Below are 12,507 nucleotides of genomic sequence, written 5' to 3'. Positions count from 1 at the left end.
AACCCACTTCTCTTAGATGTAGAGTAATGCAGTCCATAAATGTCGTACAAATAGCATTATTTGTATTAAATATAGAATAGAATTGATTGTTGTAAGACCTGTGATTTGATAGAGGCAATGAGATCAGATGGGGTAGCGGAGCCGGCAGGGCAGTTGAGGGAGGCGTGCTTGGCCTCCAAGTAAATGGAATAAACAGTGGTGGCTAAGGTGGCAGTGGCAATATATTGAACGTTATTCCAGGGCAGAAACCAGATCAAGCCACCGGGCGTCCGGTTCACGTTGTAGCTTCCTTTCTGAATGCACGCGCATATGAACTCCTCTGCATGCCTCTTCTACTCTGCCCATTTCCCTGAGTTCTTTACCTTTCTCTCCAACACAAGCTGCATACAACTTCAATATTATGTTAATATATATGGAAGAATATTAATCAGCTACTAGTACTACTTTAATTACAAATTTATAAATAAACCCAATCCTAGACATGTATTTATAAAAAAACCCAAACACTATTTAAACATAGAAACACACCCAAAATCAACCTCAAAGTCAACTCACTATTTTGGGTGTTTTAGTGAAACTACTTTAATTTGGTTTCCTTTCCTCACTTCGTCAGATTCTCTCATAATTAATTATCATAATCAATTTCATAAGAACTACATCCATTATTTGCTTAGGTATTAAGCATGTTGATTCCCACTGTATTTTTCTGACATCAAGTTAATTTGTTTTAATTAGTATTATTACACACAAACGTAGCTTTGACCTATGACATTATGACTGCTATTTTAAGACATAAAGAAAAAATAACAAAAAACTATGGAGATGCGGGGTATCGATCCCCGTACCTCTCGCATGCTAAGCGAGCGCTCTACCATCTGAGCTACATCCCCATCTCCTGTGTGATTGTTGATACGAGTTACATAATTTTATATTATAAACCAAATTAAATAGACTATCCACGTGGATATTCCCATGGATGCTCAAAATCACCCGCGAAGATACTTTCTTCTTCCGGATAAGAGAGATAAGAGAGATAAGAGAAAGAGAGAAAGAGAGGAGAGTGAGCATGAAAATGGCGACTACTCTGCAACTGACGACGGACTTCTCCAAACCAATAATTGTGGTGAAACCCTCTCTTGAATTCGCAAGCACTCCTCGTCATTGCCGAACCTCTCTATCTCTACCTCGCTTCAATAATATTGTTAGAGCTTCCTCTTCCTCTTCTGATTCTTCGCTGGTGAGTCGCAGACATTTTGTTTCCGAGACTGCCGCGCTGTCTCTGACCCTCACTACTCTGCCGTTGTTTGGATCCGTACAACCGGCCAAGTCGGAAGAGTCCGCCCTTTCCGAGTGGGAGAAAGTGTCCCTTCCTATCGACCCCGGCGTCGTCCTTCTCGACATTGCTTTTGTGCCCGAGGACCCTAAGCACGGTATCTTCACTTCACTCCACTGCTCCATCTACCATCTTTCTTTTCTTTCTACACTTTGTTGTTTGGTTCCTCAGAAAAATTCATGAGCTGGAATTAACTCAAGGAAATTAAATTTGAGCGTGGGTTAATTGTTGTGGGTAGGTTTTCTTTTGGGGACCAGGCAAACCATTTTAGAGACAAAGGATGGTGGAGACACTTGGGTTCCACGTTCAATTCCGTCAGCTGAAGACGAAGATTTCAACTACAGATTCAATTCCATTAGCTTCAAAGGGAAGGAGGGTTGGATTGTTGGAAAACCTGCAATTTTGTTGCACACTTCTGATTCTGGAAACAGCTGGGAAAGGATACCGCTAAGCTCTCAGCTTCCTGGAGATATGGTAAAGCTTTCTCTTACACATATCTTCACCATAATTCTGCACATACGTATCAATTTTAGATACATTACAACTCGTTTAATCTCAATATTTCGAAGCAATGGAAATGGATATTTCGAAGGTGTGGTTTGAGTATGAAGTATAATGGGGAATAAATTGTTGTTTCTTCCTCACCCGTATGTTGCAATCAGAGGCTACAAAGCATTGAGTGACCCCATGTTTCCAACTGCATTGAACTTTTGTTGCTGATTCTATTATGAAAACATATCTTTCCTTCCTAGGATATATATATTTTTCCAATAAATCTTGGTTCCTTGTCATTGTTTAATCAGAGGATGTAATCAATTTTGTCTTCCATTTGGATATACAGCCTATCGGCATGCTGAAATAAGTGATTCTGTTATGATATCTCCAGGTTTATATAAAGGCAACTGGTGAGAAGAGTGCAGAGATGGTGACTGATGAAGGTGCAATTTATATTACATCAAATAGAGGCTACAACTGGAAGGCTGCTGTTCAGGAGACTGTTTCAGCTACTCTTAATAGGTAATTTGCTTCTAAAATCTATATGACTACATAACCATTCAAGGAAGTTTTCTTTTAGTGGTTGGATTGATTAATATAGTTAAGAACTCAAAATTCCAACAAAATAATTTCAATTTTAAGATTTTACTTATCGTGAAGACATGTGATAATTTCTTTTAATTTTCCTGAGTTCTTTACATTTTTTTGAGTTGGTTATATGCTGCTCTTTTGTTAATGGTATAAAAGCAACAAGATTCATGTATCTTCATTGCTTTTTCAGAACAGTTTCTAGTGGCATTAGCGGTGCAAGTTACTACACAGGAACTTTTAATTCAGTGAACCGCTCGCCTGATGGAAACTATGTGGCTGTCTCAAGCCGTGGTAACTTCTATCTTACTTGGGAGCCTGGCCAGGTGAGTTTCTCCTACGCAATATGGCTTTTCTTTCTGTCTAATCACCTTTTTTTTTCCCTTCCCCCGCCCCCCCCAAAAAAATTTAGATACAATAAGGTTAGGGAAGCATGTTGTTAGGGGTTTGTTTTTTTTGTTAAGTAGTTGAATTATTGTGGAAAAATAAAAGCTGTGGTTGCATTGGCTGCTACTACTACACCAATGTGAATTCCTAAGGAGTGAAACAGGTTGGAGGAGACTCAACATGACATACGTTGATCATTGAAGTATGGGGGCAGGGCATGATAGTCAAAGATTTGATGGAAAAGATGGCCTTACATAAGGCTAAAATAGGGAAGAAGAAAATAGAAGCTTAATTGAGATTTTGATAATGATCAACCACATGTTGTATCTGCAAAGCATGAGGACTCATTTGTAGCATTCTTGCAGTCATTCACTTTGATGACATTAATTATTTGAAATTGTATGCTCATAAGTCATATGCATTTTAGAAACTGTTGTCATTTTGTTTGTGACACTGGTAGTCAATAACTTCTTAATTATCCTGTGTTGGCTTTATGCATGTTCTCATTTAAATTTTTTAGTTTCATGTGGGATATGCACAAAGCACTCGTGTTAACTGTGATTCCTTGCCTATAATTTTTCAGCCATTCTGGCAGCCACATAACAGAACGATTGCGAGAAGAATTCAAAACATGGGTTGGAGAGCTGACGGTGGTCTTTGGCTTCTTGTTCGTGGAGGAGGACTTTATCTGAGTAAAGGTACAGGGGTAAGTGAATAATGCTTTACCCTGTAACCTTAAGGTGCAAGAAGAATTCACCCTATAACCTTGGTGTTCTCTTATTGTTGAAGCAAAGTTATTGTTTATTGTTTCAGTTAACAGAGGAGTTTGAAGAAGTTCCAGTCCAAAGCCGGGGTTTTGGCATTCTTGATGTTGGGTACCGATCAAAGGTAATTCATTCATTGTAAATGAGCTTCCAAATTTAATCTTTCAACCTTCTAGTTTCTGGAACCCATCTTTTTACATGTTTAGTGACTGTTTGTATTATACAGGATGAAGCTTGGGCAGCTGGGGGGAGTGGGATTTTGTTGCGAACTACCAATGGTGGCAAGACATGGACCCGTGACAAAGCAGCTGACAACATTGCAGCAAATCTATACTCTGTAAAGTAAGTAGAACCCTTCAAAAAGATTGTCTGTGTTTGATATTTGTAATTTGGTCAAATCGAACATCTTCCAAATACAAGGCACACACCTTTGTCTTGTCAGTTATTAGTATGATCTCCTTTACCCTTGTTTACCACTTCAAAATATAAGAAAACTCCAGTTGGAGGCCAAAAGAACAGATAAAACCACGTGGATTTGGAATCTCATAGATATATTGCACCAAATCGGAAAGAGCTAGCAATTCAATGGAAGGTCCACATCACATGAGCATGAGCTCTTGTTTATCTGTAACAGACAAGCTCTTATAATTCCTGTATTGGTGCAGGTTTATCGATGACACTACAGGATTTGTGCTGGGAAACGATGGCGTCTTGCTTCGGTATCTTGGATGAAGTTGTAGACTTGTAATTTACACGCGGTAAATTTATTTGTGGCTCCTCTTGGACCTTCTTGGAATATCTCATTTCATCATTTAGAAATTTTGGAAAATTTTATTTATTGACATGTGCATATATGCAGGTTGATCAACGGTGCTTGCAATTTTGTACTGCCTGCTGATATACATATATGATCAAGTATCAAAAGCTGTGAAGAGGGGGTCAAAGTGTTAATTTTGCTGTAATTAATACAAATATGAATTACCATTCGACAACAAATATTATGTCTATAGAAATGGTGGTTCTTCCTTCGGGGTCAATGACTCAATGTCATGCTTTAGATGTGAAATTTGTTTGTCACCAGCATCACCACGATATCTTTATTCCTTTCTGAGACACAAATACAAAATTTTCAGTTCGGTAATTAGCAACTCTCCTTTAATCGGATTGTTCATAATTCTCTTCCAAATTCCAATGTACTAAAATTACAAGGGAAGAGAGCAATAGTAATAATAACAACGTAAAGTTGCAGTCAAGCCGCTATTACGATTGAGTTTCTCTCTCAATCCGCAGCGGCCCGTGCTTTGTTCCGTAATATAGTCAATGAATTAGGGGTAGAAACGACGTTAAGAATTCCTTACATTTCCAATTGGTTCCCCAGGGAGTTATTTGCAAATTCTGTTTTGGTGGACCTTCGGTGCAATGAACAATGATTTTTCTGGTCACATTGCAAATTAGCAATGATGAGAGGATGAAAAAGAAATCGAAGGAACGGAAACTGCTGACAAAACGATAACCCCAGCTTCTTACTCTTTTTTATACTTGTAGCGGGAATTGGAAAGCTCACCCACTGGAGGCCGCAGCTCAACAACACCACCAAGGTCTTCTTTTCTCTCTCTCTCTCTCTCTCTCTCTCTCTCTCTCTCTCTCTGTGGTTAGTACATGTGTTTGAGGAAATGCTTCATAGAAATGTTACCACCCCCCAGTGGGTCATTTAAGCAGGAAAATTGGTTCACAGTTCCATTATTTGATAAATGGTGCCTAATACCACTATTTATTGGGTTTGCTTGTGAAAGCCTCATGGAGGCATAGGAAGGAAAAGTGAGATTTCATTAGCAGCTTTAAGATTGAGTTTAGTTTTCGTGAAAAATATAAGAAATAAAAGAAAAGTGAGATTTTTTAAAATTAAATTGTGTTTATATTTAGCTGTTCAAGTATATTTCAGCCCTCAAATTTTATTTATTTATTTATTTTGGTATATCTCCAATTTGAATTAAATGAGCCATAACTCGTGATTTCGCAGACATGCTTATGTAAGTGAGAGAGGGGAAATTAAAGGAGCAAAGCAATGATACTTTGTTCTTATAGTCCTTCAGCTCCAAGCTCTCATCTTTTATCGACCGACTTTTTCAGTCTTTTAAGAGTCCCATACTCCCTCATCCGGTACGTGCTGTTTTCTTTATCATCTTCTTTGCTATTTGTCTGTTTAGTGTTCATTATACTTCCCATTTTGCTTTTTGTCCTGCCGTATTTCTTTTCCCTTGTTATGACTATTTAATTGTGCTATTTGAATATTGTGATTAGTATATATTATCATGTGGATGTGCTTCTTAACTTCTATCAAATGTGGCTATTTTGTTCAGAACAACTGTTTCTATTTCTATTCTCATGGTTGATTTCTTTTATGCTATATTGACTACATAAAATGCGTGTCTGTTGAATCTCTATGTACTCAGTGTACGCAGCAGAGAAGACGGCCCGACCGGTCTCAAAGAGCTTCTAAAGTTGTTGCTTACTATGGCTTGAAGAAACCTCCTTATAAATTTGTAAGTATACAAGATAAAACCTGTAATTGAACTACGTACTATGTGATATTTGTTCTTAACTGCTTAAGTAACAGAGAACACCCCATTCGTAAGGCCCAGTGCTAAATCAATTTTAGTGACTTGAAATCAGATTGGATAAGTCAGATTCAAGTATCACATTAGGTGCATGATGCATGCTTGATACATTCTAAAGAAGTTTGTTGGTTTTCTATTTGCCTTTGTTAAAGTCTTATACCTCATTGGCCTTGCAAGATATTTTGGTAATGCAGTCATTTGGTTTCTGAAATTCGTGTGGTGTTGAATTTGATTCTCTGAAAGCCTTACTTGTTGGAGTTATCCATCTCATGCTGTGCCGCTTATTTTTTGTCAGTTCTTAAGCTCTAAACAGGCTTCCAAATGCTGCATCCTTGAAATTTGATACAAAGCAATTTTTGGAACATATAAAATATAATATATAATTATACTACAGATACGTATATGCATAACATTCTACCTTGCAATTGTGCCGTTCAGTTTGTAGCAGTTTTTAGAAGTCTTTCCATGACCAGTGATCTTCCTTGACTGAACTGCACTGTTTCTCTTTGTAGGATGCTTTGGAGCCCTATATGAGTCAGAGGACACTGGAAGTTCATTGGGGAGGCCATCATCGTAACTATGTGGAAGGTTTGAACAAACAGTTGGAGAAGAATGACATACTATATGGCTACAGTTTTGATGAACTTGTCAAGGCAACATATAATAATGGGAATCCTTTACCTGAATTCAACAACGCTGCTCAGGTATCTGCAAGATTGTTAGCTAATTTATGTACTTTTCTTGACTGGATCATTTTCAAATGGTTTGATGAGCTTTCTTAGGAGTCACTGGTCAATGATAGGAAACATTTTGATTGAATTTCTTAGGTTTAAATGTACTACTACTACCTGACAGCATCTAATCTAGTCATGTAGCCTGGAGCATAACTGTGGCTTTAGCTTGTTCAAATTTTCAGTTATCCTGATTGATTGTTCTAAATGTTTTGTGTAGTTTCATATTCTTTGGAGACTGGGAATCAAACTTAAAGTCCCGTTTTGGGCATATCATTTATAAAAGTTTCAAATGGACATGTTCTTGATAGTTGATATTGAACAACAAGGCAAATTTACTATGTTTTCCGTCTCTAATTTTGGGATTATGAGATGTTCTCCTTCAACTTTATCCTTGTAGGTCTGGAATCATGACTTCTTTTGGGAATCCATGCAACCTGGAGGCGGGGACATGCCCAAACTAGGCGTCCTTCAGCAGATTGAAAAGGATTTTGGTTCCTTTACAAATTTCAGAGAGAAGTTTGTAGAGGCAGCACTTACACTATTTGGCTCTGGCTGGGTTTGGCTTGTTTGTAAGTCCTTTCTTAAGTTAATTTCTGAACTTTTGTGAGTATTATGCGTTTAGAATTTCTAAGAATGAAATTTCCTCGTATTCATTGTGATGGTGTACGGCTGAGTCAAGCAAGGCCTATCACGCTGTGTTCTATTTGTTTTATGTTTGTAGATACAAATAATGATAATTTTTTTAGTATTTGAGTATCAGGTTGTATCTTGCTTGATATTGATATTCATGGAAGAAATGCATAAATATCACCGAGTGTTTGTATTCATCTTGTGGCCTTGTTTTGCTAATCAACTCCTCTGGTTACTGATAGTTTTCCTTGTTTCTTTTTCCCAGTGAAGAGAGAAGAGAGACATCTTCAGATAATTAAAACTTCAAATGCCATTTGCCCACTCGTCTGGGATGACATAGTAAGTAAAATCGACTTTTCCCAATGTTATTTTCTACATTTTGATTTCAAAAGTTGGCATTAATCATACCTTGTTCTGCAGCCCATAATCAGTTTGGATCTCTGGGAGGTGTGTAAATGCTCTCTCTCTCTCACTCTGTGTCTGTATCTCTCTTTGCTATGTGCTCTCCCTCTCTCTTGTGGAGAGAGAGAGAGAGAGATGAAATTTTTTCTTAAACATGCTGATAGTGTCTTTGCTCTCTTTCTCGCAGCATGCTTATTATCTGGATTACAAGGTATGTAGTAGTATCAAACTTGACTTTGTTTCCACCAACTGGCCCTATTTTTATGATGTTTGGGTATCTTGTTAACAGAATGACAGAGGGAAGTATGTGGATGTATTTATGAACCATCTTGTGTCTTGGAATGCGGCAATGGCACGCATGGCCCGAGCAGAGGCCTTTGTGAATTTAGGGGAACCTAATATCCCTGTTGCTTAAAATGCTGTTAACATCAAGTAGGTACTGCGGCTAACTGTAATGAAGAGACTTCCCTTCTAGGTTTATGGGGGTCCCACGGAGGTTGAGCTGGATTTGGATGTTGTGCTATTTCGTTTATGGGTGTCCTCACGAATACAAGGATGTACGAGAGATGCAAGCTTAGAGAGTAACACTACAGAATAGAGGAAGAGATTGTGCATCATCGTATGCTATTAGAGAAGAACAAGTGTTTGTGTTTCTATTTCTATGCGCATTGCTCATTGTAGATTTCGTGTTTGTTAGCCTTTAGTAACCTTATTACAGCACTTCCACCCATTTGCCATGGAAAATTGCTAAGGGAGACAATGACTGTTACTATTCACGTAAATAATGTCAACCCTTGCAAAAGGCTTGTCATGTGGTAAATCTTTTCCATCCATTATCATGGTCAATATTTATTATAAAATTCACATCTCACATTTCGGATAAATTTTCGATGGTCCATATTTATTATAAAATTCACTTCTCAAATTTCATCATTTAACCAATTAAATAAAAGACAAGCAATACAACCTAATGGTTTTTATCATTTAACCAATCAGTGTTGCTTGGTTTGTAGTCATGGAAAAATTTTCTTCTCATAACATCCCTTCGTTCTAACTTCCAAAATGACTTTGTTTTAGGGGATATATGGCTTTTATTCATGGCCATAGTTTCTCGATCCTTCTTGTCCATGTCTTGTTTGTGTGCATACTCCTTTTCTCTTGCAAATGCTTCATCTCTTGCCTTCTCATCCACATCTCTTTTCATGTCTCTCTTAATTCTCATTGTGCCATTCAGAGCAATTTGCCCCGAAATTTTTGCAGTATCATTGGTGGAATTACTTCATTTCTTGGTTTTTGCCGCCTTTTTGCCAATAAGTCTTGGCTCCCTTTGGTAATGAGTCTTGATTCATTGGGGACTCCAACGGTGATCCGATGCAGTTGAATCATGGAGTAGCATTTCATTCAACACAATAGTCGGACCCATAGGAATAATTTTGAATCTCGAACAATCTTTCACCACCTCCCAACATTGGTGATTGTTGAAATATTTTTTACTTTGGTCAATGGCACTTAACTACATTTGTGCTTGCATAATCTATAATAAAAAAATTGGAAATGCAAGAAAATTTCAAAAAAATAGGACATTAAATTTAATAAAATGACAATTACAAATAATTTACCTCACCTCTTCGAATGTTATCTCTTGCTTTTGCCAATGCATCTCTCCATTTCCCTAACTCTTTATTCAAAAATTTCCACCTATTAGCAAATGTCATTTTCGTATGAGCCGAACCCGATCTTTCATAGAATTCGACATGAATTTTTCTCCCTATATGAGAGAACTTCATCTTGTTGCCCGTGATCGGACAATGACCAACTTGGACCCAACACTCACACAACAAAACATCTTCCATGGTTGTCCACGACTCTCCGGCTTTGATGGAAGATGTCATTTGTATTTTTACACAAATGAAAATTGGAAAGTGAATAATATTGGAAGAAGAAGAATTTGTATGAAGATTTGGTATGGAAAGTAAAGAATATTGGTACGTATTTATAGAGAAAAAAAACTCATAATTTTTTGGTATTTTTTGTTTTTGTTTTTTTAAATTTTGAATTTTTTTACAATTTGTTTAACACGAAAAATGGCAGCCGTTGGATTGGAGGACAAATTACGAACGGACAAGCCACGTGACTTCTAGTCGTTGGCGGAAAACAGGCTAGCGTCAGCGCACGGAAGTTTCAAATTTTTTACCGTTGGCATCATCAACCTTCGGTCACTAGCTTGGGCTTGATCTACCTTTGGGCTTGCCTGGGTTAGTGGCCCCCATCATTTGTCCAGGCTACTCACTCGCGTTGGAACCTAGAAACTGGCCTCGAGCCCTTTTTACTCGGGCTGGCATGCAGCGGTGGAATTGCTCTTAGGGTAATGCTATACTTACCACATAATTATTCCACATTTTAATACCATCTCACATGGCAGTTGAGGTGGACATCCAACTCATTAAAATTATATTAGTTTTTTTTTTTTTGACATATCAATTTCTTATTATTTTCATTAATTTAAAAAACCTAACCTTACTGGATTAGAGACTCTTCAGTTTTCACGTTGTCTGTCGACCTCCCCCAATTCCATCTCTCCCGCCTTCCTCTCCTCCCATTGCCGGCACTCTGCGAACCTATGCAGCAGATCCATTGCCTCTTCACCGCTGCAAGACTCCCTCCTCTTTGGCTTTTTAATCAATACTCATTGTTAGTATGAAAATGTGTTGGCATTTCCTAGAACTTAGTGTAAGTTTGGAAGTGTCTTTTAGTTAGAGGGTTGAAACAAAATTGATATCTCTGATTTCCAAAAACTGCAAGATTAAGACAGCTCAGCAATCCCTGAATTCCAGAATTGTGACTTAACACATATGAGACATTGATATGAAGGATAAGACATGTCATTTCACATACATACATGATGGGAACGTTTTTGGTATTTAATATGATTTTATTTTCTTATTTTTTTAATAAATTAGAATCCCATAATGAGCTCATCTCATTTAGGAAAATTTGGCCTAAATCAATTTGATTCTCCTACTTTTATGTTTTAACATTCCTTTGATTTTCTAAATCGTTTTGGTTGTTTAGAAATCTTTTATCAATTATATTATAATATCAAGGAGTCAAGATGTTATTAATAGTTGTCCTAAACATAGAAGGATTCCTTTGATATTGTGATTAGTCAAAATCTTCTTTCTTCAGCAAGTGGTTGATTTTCACGTGACTTGCATTTAGAATATTAGAGATTTGGGTTAAGCGTAAGTTTCTTCTAGTGAAGAAAACTTATATAAAAATAAGGTTTTGTGTTTTTCCAAGTCTACAGCTTTTCAACAATAATTTTGTGTGCTTAAACGTTTAAGAAAGTTGTGCTTTTATTTGAGATAAATCATCAAGTATTCCATGTTTACTTGGTGATTTATCAAACACTTTTATTATTCATATTGCATTCATTTGCATGTTCGGTGACTCATACGATTGAGAGCACCAAGACCTTTACAGCGGTTTTTCTCCGGTGAGCTTGAATCTATCGTGACCAGTATCGGATTCAACATAAGGAGAGTTAGAAGAACTCCTGTGAGTTTGAAACAATTGTGACCATTATTGCGTTCAACATAAGGAGTGTCGAAAGATCATCCCGTGACAGAAGTTGAGTTACAAAGAAATCGATAAACATTATCCAGAATGTGTCTAGGATTGTGTGAGTACTTCTTGTAATCATCGTTCTATAGTTGATTTGTTTTGAACTGAGGAATCCTGTGGATTTTCTTTAGAGGTGGAGTTTTATTACGTAAAATAATTCTCGGTGTATTCCTTTATTTTATACTCTACACGTTTAAGAATTGATAAGCCATATCAATCATCCTACTGAAATTTATTTTTATTTATTAATGGTATAATGGTCCTATAAGAGGTTATGGAGGTGGTTGGGGCTGGTGTGCATGGAGCAGTGTTATGACCCATCAACTACCATTGACCATAGACTATAGACATCATCTCAAAGGTGGACTAACCAAAAATTAAAGGAGGAGAGAGTGGAGCGGTGGCGGATCGATGACAGAGGTCCGGCGAAGTGCCGGTGATGGGGAGAGGGCAGAGGACAGGAAGAGGGAGAGAGGGAATTTGGGGAGGCCAACAGATAACGTGAAAACTGAAAAGTCTCTAGGGTTGAGACCACCTCTCTTTGCCAAAGTAACGTGTGTTTGTTGATTCTGTATTTACTAATCATCAGTGTGCAAGTGTAAGGCAAGCAGTAGAAAGATGGCCTGACGATTTGGTCCCTGCCTGCCTACACTAATAAAGTAGGCAAAGAGAACACCGCCCACCCTGAACACGAGATTAGGATTTGGCAAATAAGTCAGTTTCTTTTATTATTCACGAGAAATTCTCCGCAAGTTGGATGCTTTTCTTTGTCAAAGTCTCATAGACCATGAGACTTTTAGCAGCAACATGGCATGTAGAGTTTCTGCCCTGAAAACTGAAAACGGCGACTACTTGTAATTTTCGTTGACTGGTTGTCTATGATGAGACGAGAGCAATTAGCGCCCTTGTCTGTCTTGGCAGTTAACCATAAA

General features: G+C 37.6%; 3 protein-coding genes and 1 non-coding gene across 4 annotated transcripts; 2 read left to right on the top strand and 2 right to left on the bottom strand.

Moving 5' to 3' along the window:
• Positions 1 to 817: 817 nt before the first annotated feature.
• On the bottom strand, positions 818 to 890 carry TRNAA-AGC (transfer RNA alanine (anticodon AGC)). Its single transcript has one exon. It is a non-coding gene; the product is annotated as a tRNA-Ala (tRNA).
• Positions 891 to 977: 87 nt separating this feature from the next.
• Positions 978 to 4,633, top strand: HCF136 (photosystem II stability/assembly factor, chloroplast (HCF136)). Its single transcript, XM_089045392.1, has 9 exons — positions 978 to 1,430; positions 1,572 to 1,807; positions 2,220 to 2,350; positions 2,610 to 2,742; positions 3,387 to 3,509; positions 3,617 to 3,691; positions 3,794 to 3,909; positions 4,233 to 4,325; positions 4,427 to 4,633. Exons 1-8 carry the CDS (start codon positions 1,067 to 1,069, stop codon positions 4,297 to 4,299), a joined length of 1,245 nt encoding a protein of 414 aa, XP_088901518.1. The 5' UTR covers positions 978 to 1,066; the 3' UTR covers positions 4,300 to 4,325; positions 4,427 to 4,633.
• A 393-nt stretch (positions 4,634 to 5,026) lies between these two features.
• Positions 5,027 to 8,633, top strand: FSD3 (Fe superoxide dismutase 3). Its single transcript, XM_008222833.3, has 9 exons — positions 5,027 to 5,165; positions 5,588 to 5,727; positions 6,021 to 6,110; positions 6,698 to 6,889; positions 7,317 to 7,488; positions 7,815 to 7,888; positions 7,970 to 7,996; positions 8,139 to 8,162; positions 8,241 to 8,633. The coding sequence occupies exons 4-9, from the start codon at positions 6,716 to 6,718 to the stop codon at positions 8,364 to 8,366; spliced, it is 597 nt and encodes a 198-aa protein (XP_008221055.2). The 5' UTR covers positions 5,027 to 5,165; positions 5,588 to 5,727; positions 6,021 to 6,110; positions 6,698 to 6,715; the 3' UTR covers positions 8,367 to 8,633.
• Positions 8,634 to 8,900: 267 nt separating this feature from the next.
• Positions 8,901 to 10,050, bottom strand: LOC148919724 (uncharacterized). Its single transcript, XM_089044419.1, has 3 exons — positions 9,560 to 10,050; positions 9,298 to 9,459; positions 8,901 to 9,228 (listed from the first exon to the last, which is right to left on the bottom strand). Exons 1-3 carry the CDS (start codon positions 9,841 to 9,843, stop codon positions 8,919 to 8,921), a joined length of 756 nt encoding a protein of 251 aa, XP_088900545.1. The 5' UTR covers positions 9,844 to 10,050; the 3' UTR covers positions 8,901 to 8,918.
• Positions 10,051 to 12,507: the final 2,457 nt, after the last annotated feature.

Source organism: Prunus mume, linkage group LG2, assembly GCF_029339155.1.
Source record: "Prunus mume cultivar Tortuosa linkage group LG2, ASM2933915v1, whole genome shotgun sequence".
Classification (NCBI taxonomy): domain Eukaryota; kingdom Viridiplantae; phylum Streptophyta; class Magnoliopsida; order Rosales; family Rosaceae; genus Prunus; species Prunus mume.
The sequence above is the reverse complement of the archived record's forward strand: the minus strand, read 5'-3'. Positions and strand labels throughout refer to the sequence as shown.

Bases quoted from the DNA above. Each gene is read 5' to 3' on its own strand.
- LOC148919724 (XM_089044419.1), bottom strand. From the start codon at position 9,843: ATGACATCTTCCATCAAAGCCGGAGAGTCGTGGACAACCATGGAAGAT. The intron at 9,460-9,559 runs GTAATTGTCATT...AATGTAGTTAAG, and splicing joins AGAGGTGAGGTAAATTATTT to TGCCATTGACCAAAGTAAAA. The intron at 9,229-9,297 runs AATCAAGACTCA...CAAGAAATGAAG, and splicing joins CACCGTTGGAGTCCCCAATG to TAATTCCACCAATGATACTG.
- FSD3 (XM_008222833.3), top strand. From the start codon at position 6,716: ATGAGTCAGAGGACACTGGAAGTTCATTGGGGAGGCCATCATCGTAAC. The intron at 7,889-7,969 runs GTAAGTAAAATC...CTTGTTCTGCAG, and splicing joins CACTCGTCTGGGATGACATA to CCCATAATCAGTTTGGATCT. The intron at 8,163-8,240 runs GTATGTAGTAGT...TCTTGTTAACAG, and splicing joins CTTATTATCTGGATTACAAG to AATGACAGAGGGAAGTATGT.
- HCF136 (XM_089045392.1), top strand. From the start codon at position 1,067: ATGAAAATGGCGACTACTCTGCAACTGACGACGGACTTCTCCAAACCA. The intron at 1,808-2,219 runs GTAAAGCTTTCT...TGATATCTCCAG, and splicing joins CTCAGCTTCCTGGAGATATG to GTTTATATAAAGGCAACTGG. The intron at 3,692-3,793 runs GTAATTCATTCA...TGTATTATACAG, and splicing joins ATGTTGGGTACCGATCAAAG to GATGAAGCTTGGGCAGCTGG.